Source organism: Heterodontus francisci, chromosome 4 (assembly GCF_036365525.1).
Source record: "Heterodontus francisci isolate sHetFra1 chromosome 4, sHetFra1.hap1, whole genome shotgun sequence".
Lineage (NCBI taxonomy): Eukaryota > Metazoa > Chordata > Chondrichthyes > Heterodontiformes > Heterodontidae > Heterodontus > Heterodontus francisci.
Genome location: NC_090374.1, coordinates 168,754,721 through 168,769,796, shown reverse-complemented (window position 1 = coordinate 168,769,796; position 15,076 = coordinate 168,754,721). Strand labels below are relative to the sequence as shown.

Sequence of the window (15,076 nt, the reverse complement as noted above, 5' to 3'; positions counted from 1 at the left end):
CCTTGGAGGCCCTATCTCTTGGAATTGCCTTGCCTTCCCCTAGAGTTTCAATAGATAGAGAGCAGTGCATACCAAAAGGAAAGCTCCAAGGTAACAAATCCACAGTTGTTTAGATAACCTATTCAAGGCAACTGCCAACCTGGTAAAGCTAGAACACAGGACTACATGCATGCTGAGCAGAAGAAACAACAAGCTATAGACAGAGGTATGTGATCCCACAACCAATGGATCAGATGAGAGCTCTGCAGTCCAGAAATATCCAGTCATAAATGGTATTGGACAATTAAACAACTAACAGGAGGAAGAAACTCCATGAACATCTCCATCCTCAATGATGGGGGAGCCCAGCATATGATTGCAAATGACAAGGCTGAACTGTTTGCAACCATCTCCAGCCAAGTGCTGAGTGGATGATCCATCTTGGTCTCCTGCTGAGGATCCCACCATCTCTGAAGCCAGTCTTCAGCCAATTCGATTCAAAGGAAGGTTGTATCACGAACAGCAAAGGTAATGGGCTCTGACAATATCCTGGCTGTAGTGCTGAAGACTTGTGATCTAGAACTAGTCGAGCTACTAGACAAGCTGTTCCAGTACAGCTACAGCATTGGCATCTACTCAACAATGTGGAAATTTGCCCAGGTATATCTTGTCTGCAAAAAGCAGGACAAATCCAATCCAGCCAATTACCAGCCTATCGCTCAGTCGTCAGCAAAGTGATGGAAGATTCCATTGACTGTGCTGTTAAGTTTAACTTACTCATCCATAACCTGCTAACCGATGCTCAGTTTGGATTCCGTCAGAATTACTTGCTCCGGACCTGATTGCAGCCTTGGTCCCAACATGGACAAGAGCTGAATTCCAGAGGTGAGGTGAGAATGACTGCCCTTGACATTAAGGCAATATTTGACTGAGTGTGGCAGTAAGGAGGTAAGTCCTCATAAAGCTGAAGTCAGTGGGGATCGGGGGAAAACTCTACACTGCCTGGAGTCATACCTAAGCTCAAAAGAAAATGGTTGTTGTAGTTAGAGGCCAATCATCTCAGCCCCAGGATGTCACTGCAAGGATTCCTTAGGGCAGTGTCTTGGACCGAACCATCTTCAACTGCTTCATCAATGACCTTCCCTCCATCATAAGGTCAGAAATTGGATGTTCACTGATGATTGCACAGTGTTTGGTACCATTCACAATTCCTCAGATAATGAAGCAATCTGTGCCTGCACAAGGCAAGACCTGGACAACATTCAGGTTTGGGCTGATAAGTGGCAAGCTGGTAGGAAAGTATGTTGTGAAGAGGACATAAGGAGCTTGCAGACTGATATAGATAGGTTGAGTGAGTGGGCAAAGATCTGGCAGATGGAGTATAATGTGGGAAAATGTGAAGTTGTTCACTTTGGCAGGAAGAATAAAAAGACAGAGTATTACTTAAACGGAGAACGACTACAGAACTCCAAGTTGCAGAGGGATCTAGGTGTTCTAGTGCATGAGTCACAAAACTTTGGTATACAGGTACAGCAAGTAATAAAGAAGGCGAATACAATGCGATCCTTCATTACGAGAGGAATTGGAAAAAAAGTAAGGATGTTATGCTTCAGTTTTACAGGGCATTGGTGAAACCTGTTACGATCAGGTGAAGAAGGGCTCTCGGGCTCCCTTCTTGGCCTTTTTCTGGTTTGGCCGTAGTAGGTTTTAACTTTTAAAAGAGTGTTTTTTGGCTTCCCCTCAATGAGTCCTTGCTCACTGCTCTCTATTTATAATTGTAAAGGAATCAAGCAGACAGATTTTCCCAGGTTTAAACAAGAAAGGTGTGAGTTTATTAACCTTAAAACTCTTACTCAGTTAAAACCACTAAAAATATGCGACGTAATCATGCTAGCATGCATATGCGACAAACACACAAACAAATAGATACAGAGGAGGAGAAAGAATTAAAGTGGTAGATGAAATTCAGTTACTGGTTTTGGGTTGGATGTAAAGTCTTTGATTGAAGTTAAGTCTTACAGTCCTCGTTGGGGCCCAGTGCACACTTTCAAACTTGTTTTACTGGTACCGGAAGGCTGCAGAGGTCTTCTGTCTTGAGACTTCAGTTTTTCCGTGAGTCCCTGTAACTTTGCGTGTGAGAGAGAGACAGAGAGAGAGACCTTGCTTCTCTTTTGGTCTTCAAAAGCAGTTTGCCTCAACTTTACTGTGAGCACAATTCAGTTAATTCCTAGGTTGGCCAGCAGGTTAGTCCAATGACTACCTCTTTGTTTGAGATACTATCGCCTGGGAGGTTTGTTGATTCTTCAAAGCTTACCAGATATACTCAGTGGGGGGTGGGGGGGGGTGGGGTGGGTGGGGGTTGGTGGTGGTGATGTGTGGTGTGGTGGGGGCGTGGAATGCTGGCTCGTACACAGACAATGACTCTCAATGTCTTTTGATGATCACCATTGACAAAACCCATCTGGCTAATTGAGTCAGAGAGTACTTCCATTGTCTCTTTGTGCAACTATCTCTCAGAATGCAAATGTGCAGCCATGTTTTCATCCACTGCTCTTTGGGGTCTTTTTAAACAAGTTATTTTCAATGTCCAGTAAGCATTCAAATAGTGTTCCATATGCCAAAAATAATATGTTTCCATTTGGCAGGTTTGGTTTCCATCACACCTCCATATCCGGCTGAATGAAATGCGACAATCGGGGCAGCATTTCATTATAAATTAGAAGGAAGAGAAAGTACAGGAAAGCACACATGCATTTCTCTCATTCATTCTCATTCATTCAGAAATCATAACATTGTTACAGTCTGTCTTTCCTTTGTAGCAGTTCTGCTTTGGACTCCCCCTTTTCCCTTGAGATGGATCTGAGATAGCTATGTGTTGCCCAAGGGGTTTAAAGTTTCTTCACTATCAGCCTGCAATACGTTGGGAATGGTCATCCCAATAAACATGTGACTTTTTTGAGAGGTTTGAAGGTTGCACATTTCCATAATTGTTTAGGGTGCCTTTGTTCCTTTTCGGGAGTGGTTAGATTTAATTAGCTCAGGGTTGGAGCTCAGATTATTGGAGTCAGCAGTGGGTGGATCTACATTGACCTCGCTTTCAGTGCTCTGGTGAGTCATCCAAGTGCTGCCTACTTCAGGGGATGGTTGATTCCCTTTTCTCCTGACTGTGGGGGAGCATTTTTTGCTAATATTCACTTTGTCCTCTGGGACATTCCTGCTTGCAGGTATTTGTCCAGATTCTACTGCACTCCCCTGCGGCACTTTGACTAGGTGAGGCATCACCCTCACAGTTTCTCTGCCCTCTTGAGGACTTTCTTTGTCCCTGCAGGTTTCTGTAAATACTGTTAACAACCCTGGTGAGGTGCTTCTGTTGTCTGCATTTACATAGGAGAATGTGAGGTCTAATTTTCCAAACATTTCGGGGTTGGCTGACCAGACAGTAGGGCATTTTATTTGGGATTCCTCCTGGACCTCCTATAATCTGTCCTCTTTGTCGCTGTTCCCTCTTTCCTCTCTAATGTCTTGCCAGCCCTGTGCCTGTCTGTTCCCTTTTGTTCTCGGCAGGGGTCCCTTACAATTCACCAGCCATCTGCAGGAGTGTCCTCCAAACAGGACTTAGGGGTGCAGATTTCACTATAGGTTGGGGTTTCCCCTCAACCTGGCAACTCCTACAGTACTCCACCACATCTTTGTGGAATTTTGGCCTGTCAACCTGCTGTCTTATGCAGGCTTTGGTTTGTCATATACCGACATGTATAGCCACTGTAATCTTATGGGCCATTCTTAATATTTCTCTCCGGTACGTCTGCGGCACCTGGTGAACCACTGTCCATTTTCTGTCCTCAGGTCTGTGAGGAGAACTCCACTTCCTCATCAGTACGTCATTCTTTAAATAATAGGGACTCCCTTGGCTTCAATTTCAGTCTGGGCAGCTTGTGCTAACTCTCAGTACTGGGTCAGCTCGCTGAGCCTTAGCTGGGGAAAATCCATTTAATCCATTCCTTGGGTCCTCTAACTTTCCAAAGAAGATTTCATACACACAGACATCATGGTCATCTGCCTGCAGTGACAATTCTGTCTCCTCTGGGGGAGCTGGCTTGGTCATCGACTGATTCACTTCCTGCCACTACCCTGTTTCTCTGAACTCCTTCGGTCTCTCTCTCACTACTGGGGAATCTACCACCTTTGCCCCCACCAGATCATTACCTAGGAGCAGTTCAACCCTGTCTACAGGCAAACTAGGAACAATCCCTACAGTCACCGGTTCTGAAACTAGGTCACACTCTAATTGCACCCGATGCAAGTGTTGGAAGGCTAGGAACAGATGAAGCACTTGAGGAATATAAAGACAGTAGGAAGGAACTTAAGCAAGGAGTCAGGAGGGCTAAAAGGGGTCATGAAAAGTCATTGGCAAACAGGATTAAGGAAAATCCCAAGGCTTTTTATACATATATAAAGAGCAAGAGGGTAGCCAGGGAAAGGGTTGGCCCACTCAAGGACAGAGATGGTAATCTATGCGTGGAGCCAGAGGAAATGGGTGAGGTGCTAAATGAGTACTTTGTATCAGTATTCACCAAGGAGAAGGACTTGGTGGATGATGAGCCGAGGGAAGGGAGTGCAGATAGTCTCAGTCATCTCATTATCAAAAAGGAGGAGGTGTTGGGTGTCTTGCAAAGCTTGAAGGTAGATAAGTCCCCAGGGCCTGATGGGATCTACCCTAGAATACTGAGGGAGGCAAGGGAAGAAATTGCTGGGGCCTTGACAGAAATCTTTGCATCTTCATTGGCTACAGGTGAGGTCCCAGAGGACTGGAGAATAGCCAATGTTGTTCCTTTGTTTAAGAAGGGTGGTAAGGATAATCCAGGAAATTATAGGCCGGTGAGCCTTACGTCAGTGGTAGGGAAACTATTAGAAAGGATTCTTCGGGACAGAATTTACTCCCATTTGGAAACAAATGAACTTATTAGCGAGAGACAGCATGGTTTTGTGAAGGGGAGGTCGTGTCTTACTAATTTGATTGAGTTTTTTGAGGAAGTGACGAAGATGATTGATGAGGGAAGGGCGGTGGATGTTGTCTATATGGACTTTAGCAAAGCCTTTGACAAGGTCCCGCATGGCAGACTGGTGCAAAAGGTGAAGTCACACGGGATCAGAGGTGAGCTGGCAAGATGGATACAGAACTGGCTCAGTCACAGAAGACAGAGGGTAACAGTGGATGGGTGTTTTTCTGAGTGGAGGGATGTGACTAGTGGTGTTCCGCAGGGATCAGTGCTGGGACCTTTGCTGTTTGTAGTATATATAAATGATTTGGAGGAAAGGTTGGTGGAGTTGCGGATAATGATGAGGATTGTCAGAGGATACAGCAGGATATAGATCGGTTGGAGACTTGGGCGGAGAAATGGCAGATGGAGTTTAATCCGGACAAATGTGAGGTAATGCATTTTGGAAGGTCTAATGCAGGTGGAAGGTATACAGTAAAGGGCAGAACCCTTAGGAGTATTGACAGGCAGAGAGATCTGGGCGTACAGGTCCACAGGTCACTGAAAGTGGCAACGCAGGTGGATAAGGTAGTCAAGAAAGCATACGGCATGCTTGCCTTCATTGGTCGGGGCATAGAGTATAAAAATTGGCAAGTCATGTTGCAGCTGTACAGAACCTTAGTTAGGCCACACTTAGAATATTGTGTGCAATTCTGGTCGCCACACTACCAGAAGGACGTGGAGGCTTGGAGAGGGTACAGAAGAGGTTTACCAGGATGTTGCCTGGTCTGGAGGGCATTAGCTATGAGGAGAGGTTGGAAAAACTCGGATTGTTTTCACTGGAACGACGGAGGTGGAGGGGCGACATGATAAAGGTTTACAAAGTTATGAGCGGCATGGTCAGAGTGGATAGTCAGAAGCTTTTTCCCAGGGTGGAAGAGTCAGTTACTAGGGGACATAGGTTTAAGGTGCGAGGGGCAAAGTTTAGAGGGGATGTGCGAGGCAAGTTTTTTACACAGAGGGTGGTGAGTGCCTGGAACTTGCTGCCAGGGGAGGTGGTGGAAGCAGATACGATAGTGACGTTTAAGAGACATCTTGACAAATATATGAATAGGAAGGGAATAGAGGGATATGGTCCCCGGAAGTGCAGAAGGTGTTAGTTTCAGCAGGCATCAAGATCGGCGCAGGCTTGGAGGGCCGAATGGCCTGTTCCTGTGCTGTACTGTTCTTTGTTCTTTGATGCAAAGGGACAGTCATGCATTGCCCTCCAATACTATTGCCCTCCAATACTATTTACCATTATTCAGGTATTTAATGCACTCTCTGGGGGAAAGGTCAGGCATTTTCCCAGTAAAAGGGATCTAGTGGCCCCTGTGCCCTGAGGATTACTATAGGCTTGCTTGCCCCACTCGAGGGATATGGGGTTACTCTCCCTTCAGCTACAAAATCCTGATAACCTTCAGGAATCCTATTAAATTTTCCTGCACCCACAGCAGTATGTTTTCTGGGTCTTACTATTGCTGCAGTTCAAACCACAGCTTGTTCAGCTGTACTTTCCATAAGGGTCCCTTCTCCTTCACTGAGCGGGTGTGCCCTGATTAACCCTGCAGGCTTTCCCCGTAGTTTCCAGTAGTCAGCTCTTAGATGACCTACCTTATTACAATGGAAGCACACAGGTCTCCGGGTCTCACTCCTACTTACAGCACTATCCTTTTTGGTTGGAGGAGGGCCCCCTGTGTGTCCTGCTTTTTTTTCTCTCCCAGGACTGCTTGGGCTCCTATCAGCTTCCCATCCTTTGTCCTTTTCAGATTTGTGAGGATGACTAGGAAAGGTTTTCCTCTGGGGAACCGACTTGTATATTCGAGCAAACCCATTAGCTAAAACTGCGGCTTTCCTCGCTCTATGTACTTTTTGTTCCTCACATGGGTCTTTATGGAGAGGGGGAGAGAGTTTTTAAATTCCTCTAGCAAAATTACCTCCTTGAGGTTTTCATAGCTGGGCTGCACTTTGAGAGTAAGTTTGATCAGTCTGTTTCTTGAGGGTTCGGAACTTCTGGCGATAAGCCTCCAGTACTAGCTCATATGCCGCAAGGATAGCAATTTTGTCAGTTCATAATTTGATGAACTCTCATCTGGCAACAGGGAATAAACCCAGTTCGCTTCCTTTGCAGCAGATGAGTCCAACTCTCAGCTGGCCATTTTAACTGCCTTGCAAGTTTCTCAAAAGATACAAAAATTGCTTCCACATGACCCTCATTGAATTTTGGAATCAATTGGGAAAATTCTAAAAATTCAGTACACAACCCCCGCACCACTTGTATTTTCCATGCTTTCACTAGGGTTATTCTGCCGCCCCTCCTAGCTAACTCAAGCCACCTCAGCTCTCTTTCCTCCCATTCCTTTTGGAAATTTCTTTCTCTTTCTGTCTCCTGTCTTTCTTTCTCTCTCTCCCTTCCTCTCTCTCTTTCCTGTCTTCTAATTCAAGTTTCCTCTGTTCCAATTATATCTTTGCGAGCAATACCCTGTCGGAGTCTATTTCTAATCCTGTCTCTGATTCTTCAGATTCGAGGGAAAAATGGTTGGCAACTAGTCTTAGGAGTTCGGACTTCCTAACCATGGCACGGAAAGTGATCCCACACTGCTCAGCCATATTTCTCAACTCCTCCATAGACAATGCCTTTAACTTATCCCAAGTTACTTCATCCTGGCTTGGCAGTGTATCGGTCATAGACATGTTAGTGTTCTAGCACACACAACCACAAGAAAACCTGTGCTGAAATCTTTTCTCTTTTTGATTGAGATCAGTTTAATTTCCCACTTCCAATTCCTTGTTTGTCTGTGGGTCCGATCTCAGATGCTAGCCCCCAAATTTCTGTTACGACCAGGTGAGGAAGGGGTCCAGGGTTCTCCTTTCGGCCTTTTCCTGGTTTGGCCGTAACAGGGTTTAACTTTTAAAACACTGTGTTTTGTTGCTTCCCCTCAGTGAGTTGTTGCTCACTGCTCTCTAATTGTAATTGTAAAAGAATCAAGCAGACAGGTTTTCCCAGGTTTAAACAAGAAAGGTGTAAGTTTATTAACCTTATAACTCTAACTCAGTTAAAACTACTGTGCATTCCTTCATGACACAAAAAGCTCAAAAGTAAGGGCCGTCAACTGTGGATAACAAAGGAAGTTAAGGATTGTATAAGATTAAAAGAAAAGGCCTATAAAGTTGCCAGAAATAGTAGTCAACCTGAGGATTGGGAGGATTTTAGAATACAGCAAAGGAGGACGAAGAAACTGATAAAGAAAGGGAGAATATGAATGTAAGCTAGCAAAAAATATAAAAACGGACTGTAAAAGCTTCTATAGGTATGCAAAAAGGAAATGTTTGGCGAAGACAAATGTGGGTCCATTACAATCAGAGTCAGGAGAATTTATAATGGGGAATAGAGAAATGGCAGAGAAGCTAAATGATGACTTTGTATCTGTCTTCACTGAGGAAGATATAAGAAATCTCCCTGAATTAGAGATCCAAGGGATGAGGGGGAATGAGGAATTGAAGGAAATTAGTAAGAAGGTTGTATTGAAGAAATTAATGGGGCTAAGGGTTGATAAATCCCCAGGACCTGATATTCTCCATCCCAGAGTGTTGAAAGAGATACGTTGGTGATCATCTTCCAAAATTCTATAGATTCTGGAGCAGCTCCTGCAGATTGGACGGTAGCAAATGTCACCCACTATTTAAGAAGGGAGGGAGAGAGAAAACAGGGAATTGCAGACCTGTTAGCCTTACATCAGTCATTGGGAAAATGCTAGAATCTATGCTAAAGGAAGAGATAAATGCACACTTGGATAATAATAATCTGATTGGGCATAGTCAGCATGGATTTATGAATGGGAAATCATGTTTGACAAACCAGTTGAAGTTTTTGAGGATGTTACTAACAGAATTGATAAAGGGTGGACCTGGTATACTTGGATTTTCAGAAGGCTTTTGATAAAGTCCCGCACAGGAGGTTGGTTAGCAAAACTAAAGCACATGGGATAGGAGGTAATATACAAGCATGGATTAAGGATTAGTTAACAGGCAGAAAATAGAGAGTAGGAATAAATGGGTCATTATCGCGTTGGCAGACTGTGAATAGTGGGGTACCGCAGGGATCAGTGCTTGGGCCCCAGCATATATCAATGATTTGGATGTGGGGACCAAATTTAGAATTACCAAGTTTGTGGATGACACAAACTAGGTGGGAATGTGTGTTGTGAGGAAGATGCAAAGCGGCTTCAAGGGGATTTGGATAGACTTAGTGAGTGCAAGAACGTGGCACGTTGTAATATGATGTGGAAAAATGTGAGGTTATCCACTTTGGTAGGAGGAATAGATGTACAGAGTATTTTTTAAATGGTAAGAGATTGGAAAGTGCAGATATACAAAGGGACCTGGGTGTCCTTATCAATAAGTCACTGAAAGCTAACATGCAGGTGCAGCAAGCAATTAAGAAGGCTAATGGCATGTTAGCCTTTATCGCAAAATGATTTGAGCACAGGAATAGTGAAGTCTTGCTTCAATTGTATAGAAGCTGGGTTAGACTGCACCTGGAGTGCTGTGTGCAGTTTTGGTCTCCATACCTTAGGAAGGATATTATTGCCATAGAGGGAGTGCAACGAAGGTTCACCAGACTTGTTCCCGGGATGGCGGGACTGTCCTATGAAGAGCGATTGGGGAAACTGGGCCTCTCTAGAGTTTTGAAGAATGAAAGATGACCTCATTGAAACCTACAAAATACTTAAAGGGAAAAACAGGGTAGGTACAGCTAAGATGTTTCCCCTGGTTGGGGAGTCTGGAACCAGGGGACATAATTTCAAATAAGGGGGAAGCCACTTAGGACAGAGGTGAAGAGAAATTTCTTTACTCAGAGGGTTGTGAATCTTTGGAATTCTCTATGTCAAAATCAATAGTCGGTGAATTGTAGGACCTGGGTTAAGCCTGACACTGAAACTGCTCACCATAACTGTCGGTTCATTTTTGCTTGGACCTAAATGAGGCAATCCCGGCATGTCTCAGCCCTAGCTTGGTACCACTGATGGCAATCATGAGCAGTGATTTACAGCTGGCAGCTCCCCATTTCTCATCTGAACAAGGAGTGACCGACAGGAAAATCTGCCTGCCTGAATCAAATTACAGCTAGGCCTCTAATTGAGTGCTGCCTAAAACAGGAAATCTGGTTAAATATACAAATTGAGATGTGGTAGCAGTGGTGGGATGCCTGAGTTTACAGCAGAGGGAGTGCCAGGGCATGTCAAGAGTTGGCATAAGTTTTGGGTTCAGGTAATACTGGGTAGAAGGTTAATCAGGTGTATTAGCACTGTGATCTTGGCACAGGGGGCTACAGCATTGTATTAAGTGTTAAGGTCTGGGTGCACTCGGAGGGTGGGGGAGGTGCAGGGGTGGGAGTGGTCTCAGGGTCAAAGAGTACTGGAGAGAGGTTCCTGAGATCTGGGAGGTCTAGTTCTGGGTTGCCCTTCATAGAGATTAAGGATTTCTCACAGGAGTTTTGCAGTTTTTATTTTTGCATTTTAATATGTTTGTTGGTTAAATTGTGTTTTTTGCGTGTGTAGTGAATGAGGATGAGATTTCAGCGAGAAGGAGAAGCTGATGAGATGGTCAAAACTATGAGGAACATTTTCCTCCAGCCTTTCCAGAGACCATGCTCCTGACCTTCCCCCTGCCCACAATGTCCTCGACAGTCTCTGCCAGAGGGGAGAAGATTGCCTCCTGCTACCACTATCTGCTCCCTTGTTAGTAACTACTGCAGTCTCCAATATGTTTTTGCATGGCATAACACAATGTATTGTTAGCACTTATAGTCATCATGGAGACCTAGAATTCCAACAATCTTAATGGATACAATCATGAAATGTAAAGTAACAGAAAGGTGATGGTTATTGTTAATTGTTAACATTAACAATTGCTAATGGTGCATGACCTTCTTCTGTATTGCCAAAAATTATTTCACTTATAATAAAACTTGATTCATAGAATCATAGAACATTGTAGCATAGAAGGAGGCCTTGTGGCCCGTTGAGGCTATGCTCACTCTTTTGAAGAGCATTCCAGTTGGACTCACTCCTCGGCTGTTTCTACAAAGCCTTGCAATTTTTTTCTCCTTCAAGTAGTTATCTAATTCTCTTTGGTAGGCTGCTACTGAACCTTTTTCCACTGCCATATCAGGCAGTGTATTCCAAATCCTAACCACGCATTGCGTGAAAAAAGTTTATTTTTATTCTTTCATGGGATGTGGGTGTTGCTGGCTAGGCCAGCAATTATTGCCCATCCCTAATTACCCTTGAGAAGGCGGTGATGAGCCATCTTCTTGAACTGCTGCAGTCTGTGTGTATTGGTGCATCCATAGTCCTGGTAGGAAGGGAGTTCCAGGATTTTGAACCAGTGACAGTGAAGGAATGGCGATATAGTTCCAAGTCAGAATGGTGTGTGGCTTGGAGGGGAATTTGCAGGTGGTGGTGCACCCATGCATCTGCTGCCCTTGTCCTTCTAGGTGGTAGAGGTCGTGGGTTTGGAAGGTGCTGTCAAAGGAGCCTTGGTGAGTTGCTGCAGTGCATCTTGTAGATGGTAGACATTGCTACCACTGTGTGTCAGTGGTGGAGGGAGTGAATGTTGAAGGTGGTGGATGGGGTGCTAATCAAGCGGGCTATTTTGTCCTGGTTGGTGTCGAGCTTCTTAAGTGTTGTTGGAGCTGCACTCATCCAGGCAAGTGGCGAGTGTTCCATTACACTCCTGACCTGTGCCCTGTAAATGGTGAACAGGTTTTTGGGAGTCAGGAGGTGAGCTAAGCCCTGAAGAATTCCCAACCTCTGACTTACTCTTGTAGCCACATACTTATATGGCTGGTCCAGTTCAGTTCTGGTCAATGGTAATCCCCAGGATGTTGATAGTGGGAGATTCAGCGGTCATGCCATTGAATGTCAAGGGGAGATGGTTAGATTCTCTCTTGTTGGAGATGGTCATTGCCTGGCACGTGTGTGATGCGAATGTAACTTGCCACTTATCAGCCCAAGCCTAAATGTTGTCCAGGTCTTTCTTCATGTGGACATGGACTGCTTCAGTATCTGAGGAGTCGCGAATGGTGCTGAACATTGTGCAATCATCAGCAAACATCCCCACTTCTGACCTTATGATGGAGGGTCATTGATGAAGCAGCTGAAGATGGTTGGGCCTAGGACACTTTCCAGAGGAACTCCTGCAGTGATGTCCTGGGACTGAGATGATAGACCTCCAACTACCACAGCCATCTTCCTTTGTGCCAGGTATGACTCCAACCAGTGGAGATTTTTCCCCCTAATTCCCATTGACTCCAGTTTTTCTAGGGCTCCTTGATGTCAAGGGCCGTCACTCTCACCTCATCTCTTGAGTTCAGCTCTTTTGTTTATGTTTGGACTAAGACTGTAACGAGGTCAGGAGCTAAGTGGCTCTGGCGGAACCCAAACTGAGCTTCAGCGAGCAGGTTATTGCTGAGCAAGTGCCGCTTGATAGCACTGTTGAAGACACCTTCCATCACTTTGCTGATGATTGAGAGTAGACTGATAGGGCGGATTAAATTTGTCCTGCTTTTTGTGTACAGGACATACCTGTGCAATTATCCACATTGTCGGGTAGATACCAGTGCTGGAACAGTTTGGCTAACGGTGTGGCCAGTTCTGGAACACGTCTTCAGTACTATTTCTGGAATGTTGTCAGGGCCCAAAGCCTTTGCTGTATCCAGTGCCTTCAGCTGTTTCTTGATATCACGTGGAGTGAATCAAATTGGCTGAAGACTGGCAACTGTGATGCTGGAGACCTCAGGAGGAGGCTAAGGTGGATCATCCACTTGGCACTTCTGGCTGAAAATGGTTGCAAATGCTCCAGCCTTTACTTTTGCACAGATGTGCTGGGCTCCCCTGTCATTGACAATGGGGATATTTGTGGAGCGTCCTCCTGCTGTTTGTTGTTTAATTGTTCACCACCATTCACGATTGTATGTGGCAGGACTGTGTAAAGCTTAGATCTGGTCTATTGGTTGTGGGATTGCTTAGCACATGCTGCTTATGCTGTTTGGCATGCAAGTAGTCCTGTGTTGACACCTCATTTTTATATATTCCTGGTGCTGCTCCTGGCATGCCCTCCTGCACTCTTCATTGAACCAAGATTTATCCCCTGTCTTGATGGTAATGGTAGAGTGAGGTATATGCTGGGCCATGAGGTTACAGATTGTGGTTGAATGCAATTCTGCTGCTGCTGATGGCCTACGACGCCTCATGGATGACCAGTTTTGCATTGCTAGATTTATTCGAAATCTATGCCATTTAGCATGGTGGTGGTATCCTCAGTATGATGATGGGACTTCGTCTTCACAAGGACTGTGTGGTGGTCACTCCTTCCAATACTGTCCTGGACAGATGCATCTGCGACAGGGAGATTGGTGAGGATAAGGTTGAGTAGGCTTTTCCCTCTTGTTGGTTCCCACACCACCTGCCGCAGACCCAGTCTAGCAGCAGTGTACTTTAGGACTCGGCCAGCTTGGTCAGTAGAGGTGCTACCGAGCCACTCTTGGTGATGGACATTGAAGTCGCCACCCAGAGTACATTCTGTGCCCTTGCCACCCTCAGTGTTTCTTCAAGTGGTGTTCAACATGGAGGAGTACTGATTCATCAGCTGAGGGAGGATGGTAGGTGGTAATCAGCAGGAGGTTTCCTTGCCCATGTTTGACCTGATGCCATGAGACTTCATGGTGTCCAGAGTCAATGTTGAGGACTCCCAGGACAACTCCTTCCCAACTGTATACCACTGTGCCACCATCTCTGGTGGGTCAGTCCTGCTGGTGGGATAAGGCATACCCGGAGAAGGTGATGGTAGCATCTGGGACATTGTCTGTAAGGTAGGATTCTGGTTGCCTCTGGTTCTTTTGCCACTCACCTTAGATTCCTGATCAACTGACAATGTTTTTTTTTTACAATTTTCTGGTTATAAAAATACTGAAACTATTGCGTGCTTGCATACAGCTACTGCACAGCACAGCACAGAACTGTTTTTGTGGGGCAGAATTTGCTTCAGGTTTTCTATGATAGTGATCTGAAGGAATTTTAGACATTTTGAGCATTATCTGTATCTCTGTAGATTGACTGCACTGTGTACTGGTACATTTCACTAAGACAGCTCATCATTTTCTTCTATTCGGTTAATGGGCATTTTATCCTGTATATATTTCGTTTTCTTTCTCTTTCAAGGAACAACCAGAATTTTAACTTGTATTTTTCTTACCCAGTGGCATTATTGCCAGGTACTTTTACCAACCAAAAGAGATAATGCGAAGATTCTTTAAAAGGAGGTTCATCCTTATGTTTTTTTGTGAAAATAAATGTTTTGTTTGAAAAGGGCTTCTAATGATATTTTATTGTTCATTCCAATTGCAGAGCTTCTTTTCAGACTTGATGGAGATGAAGGCGTGAAATGCAGCACACCCAAGACGAGGACAAAAGGAAAGTTGGAGCAATCATTAAAGAAGGTGCAGGAAACAATTACAATACTCCTTCGAGAGATTATTGTTGCATATATGTTAAAGCCATAGCTGTTTTAGCTTATTGAAGATAGTAAACTGTATTTTCCAGAGCACAGCACTGCTCGTGGTGAATGTATTAGAGTTGACCCTTGACCAACAAGTCTAAAAATTCAGATTTCTGTTTTATGAATACAAAATATAGCTATGCACCACAGAGATTTTTTTCATGTTCTACCAAGTTTATAATCATGTTGAAAACTACTTCTGAGGCTTACAATTTTCTTACAATGCTATTTCATTATTTTTGTAAAAAGTATTGCACCACCAACAACAATAACTTGTATTAATATAGCACCTTTAATGTAATAAAACATCCCAGGTCACTTTGCAGGCGCGTTATAAAGCAAAATTTGACTCCGAGCCATATAAGAAGATATTTAAGGCGTATGATCAAAATGTTGGTGAAAGAGGTAGATTTCAAGAACTACCTTTATGGAGGAAAGAGAGGTTTAGAGGAAGAACTGCAGAGTTTAGGGCCTAGGAAGCTGAAGGCATGGCTACCAATGGTGGAGTGATTAAAGTC

The 15,076-nt window shown here is 44.4% G+C and overlaps 1 protein-coding gene across 4 annotated transcripts in view; it reads left to right on the top strand.

The window, feature by feature from the left end:
- Positions 1-15,076, top strand: part of cntln (centlein, centrosomal protein) — a 474,184-nt gene that overhangs the window by 246,673 nt on the left and 212,435 nt on the right. For all 4 annotated transcript variants that reach the window (XM_068030497.1, XM_068030494.1, XM_068030495.1 and 1 more), the window contains exon 15: positions 14,408-14,499. In XM_068030497.1, the coding sequence (XP_067886598.1) occupies positions 14,408-14,499 (92 nt within the window). The remainder of the gene's footprint in view (positions 1-14,407; positions 14,500-15,076) is intronic.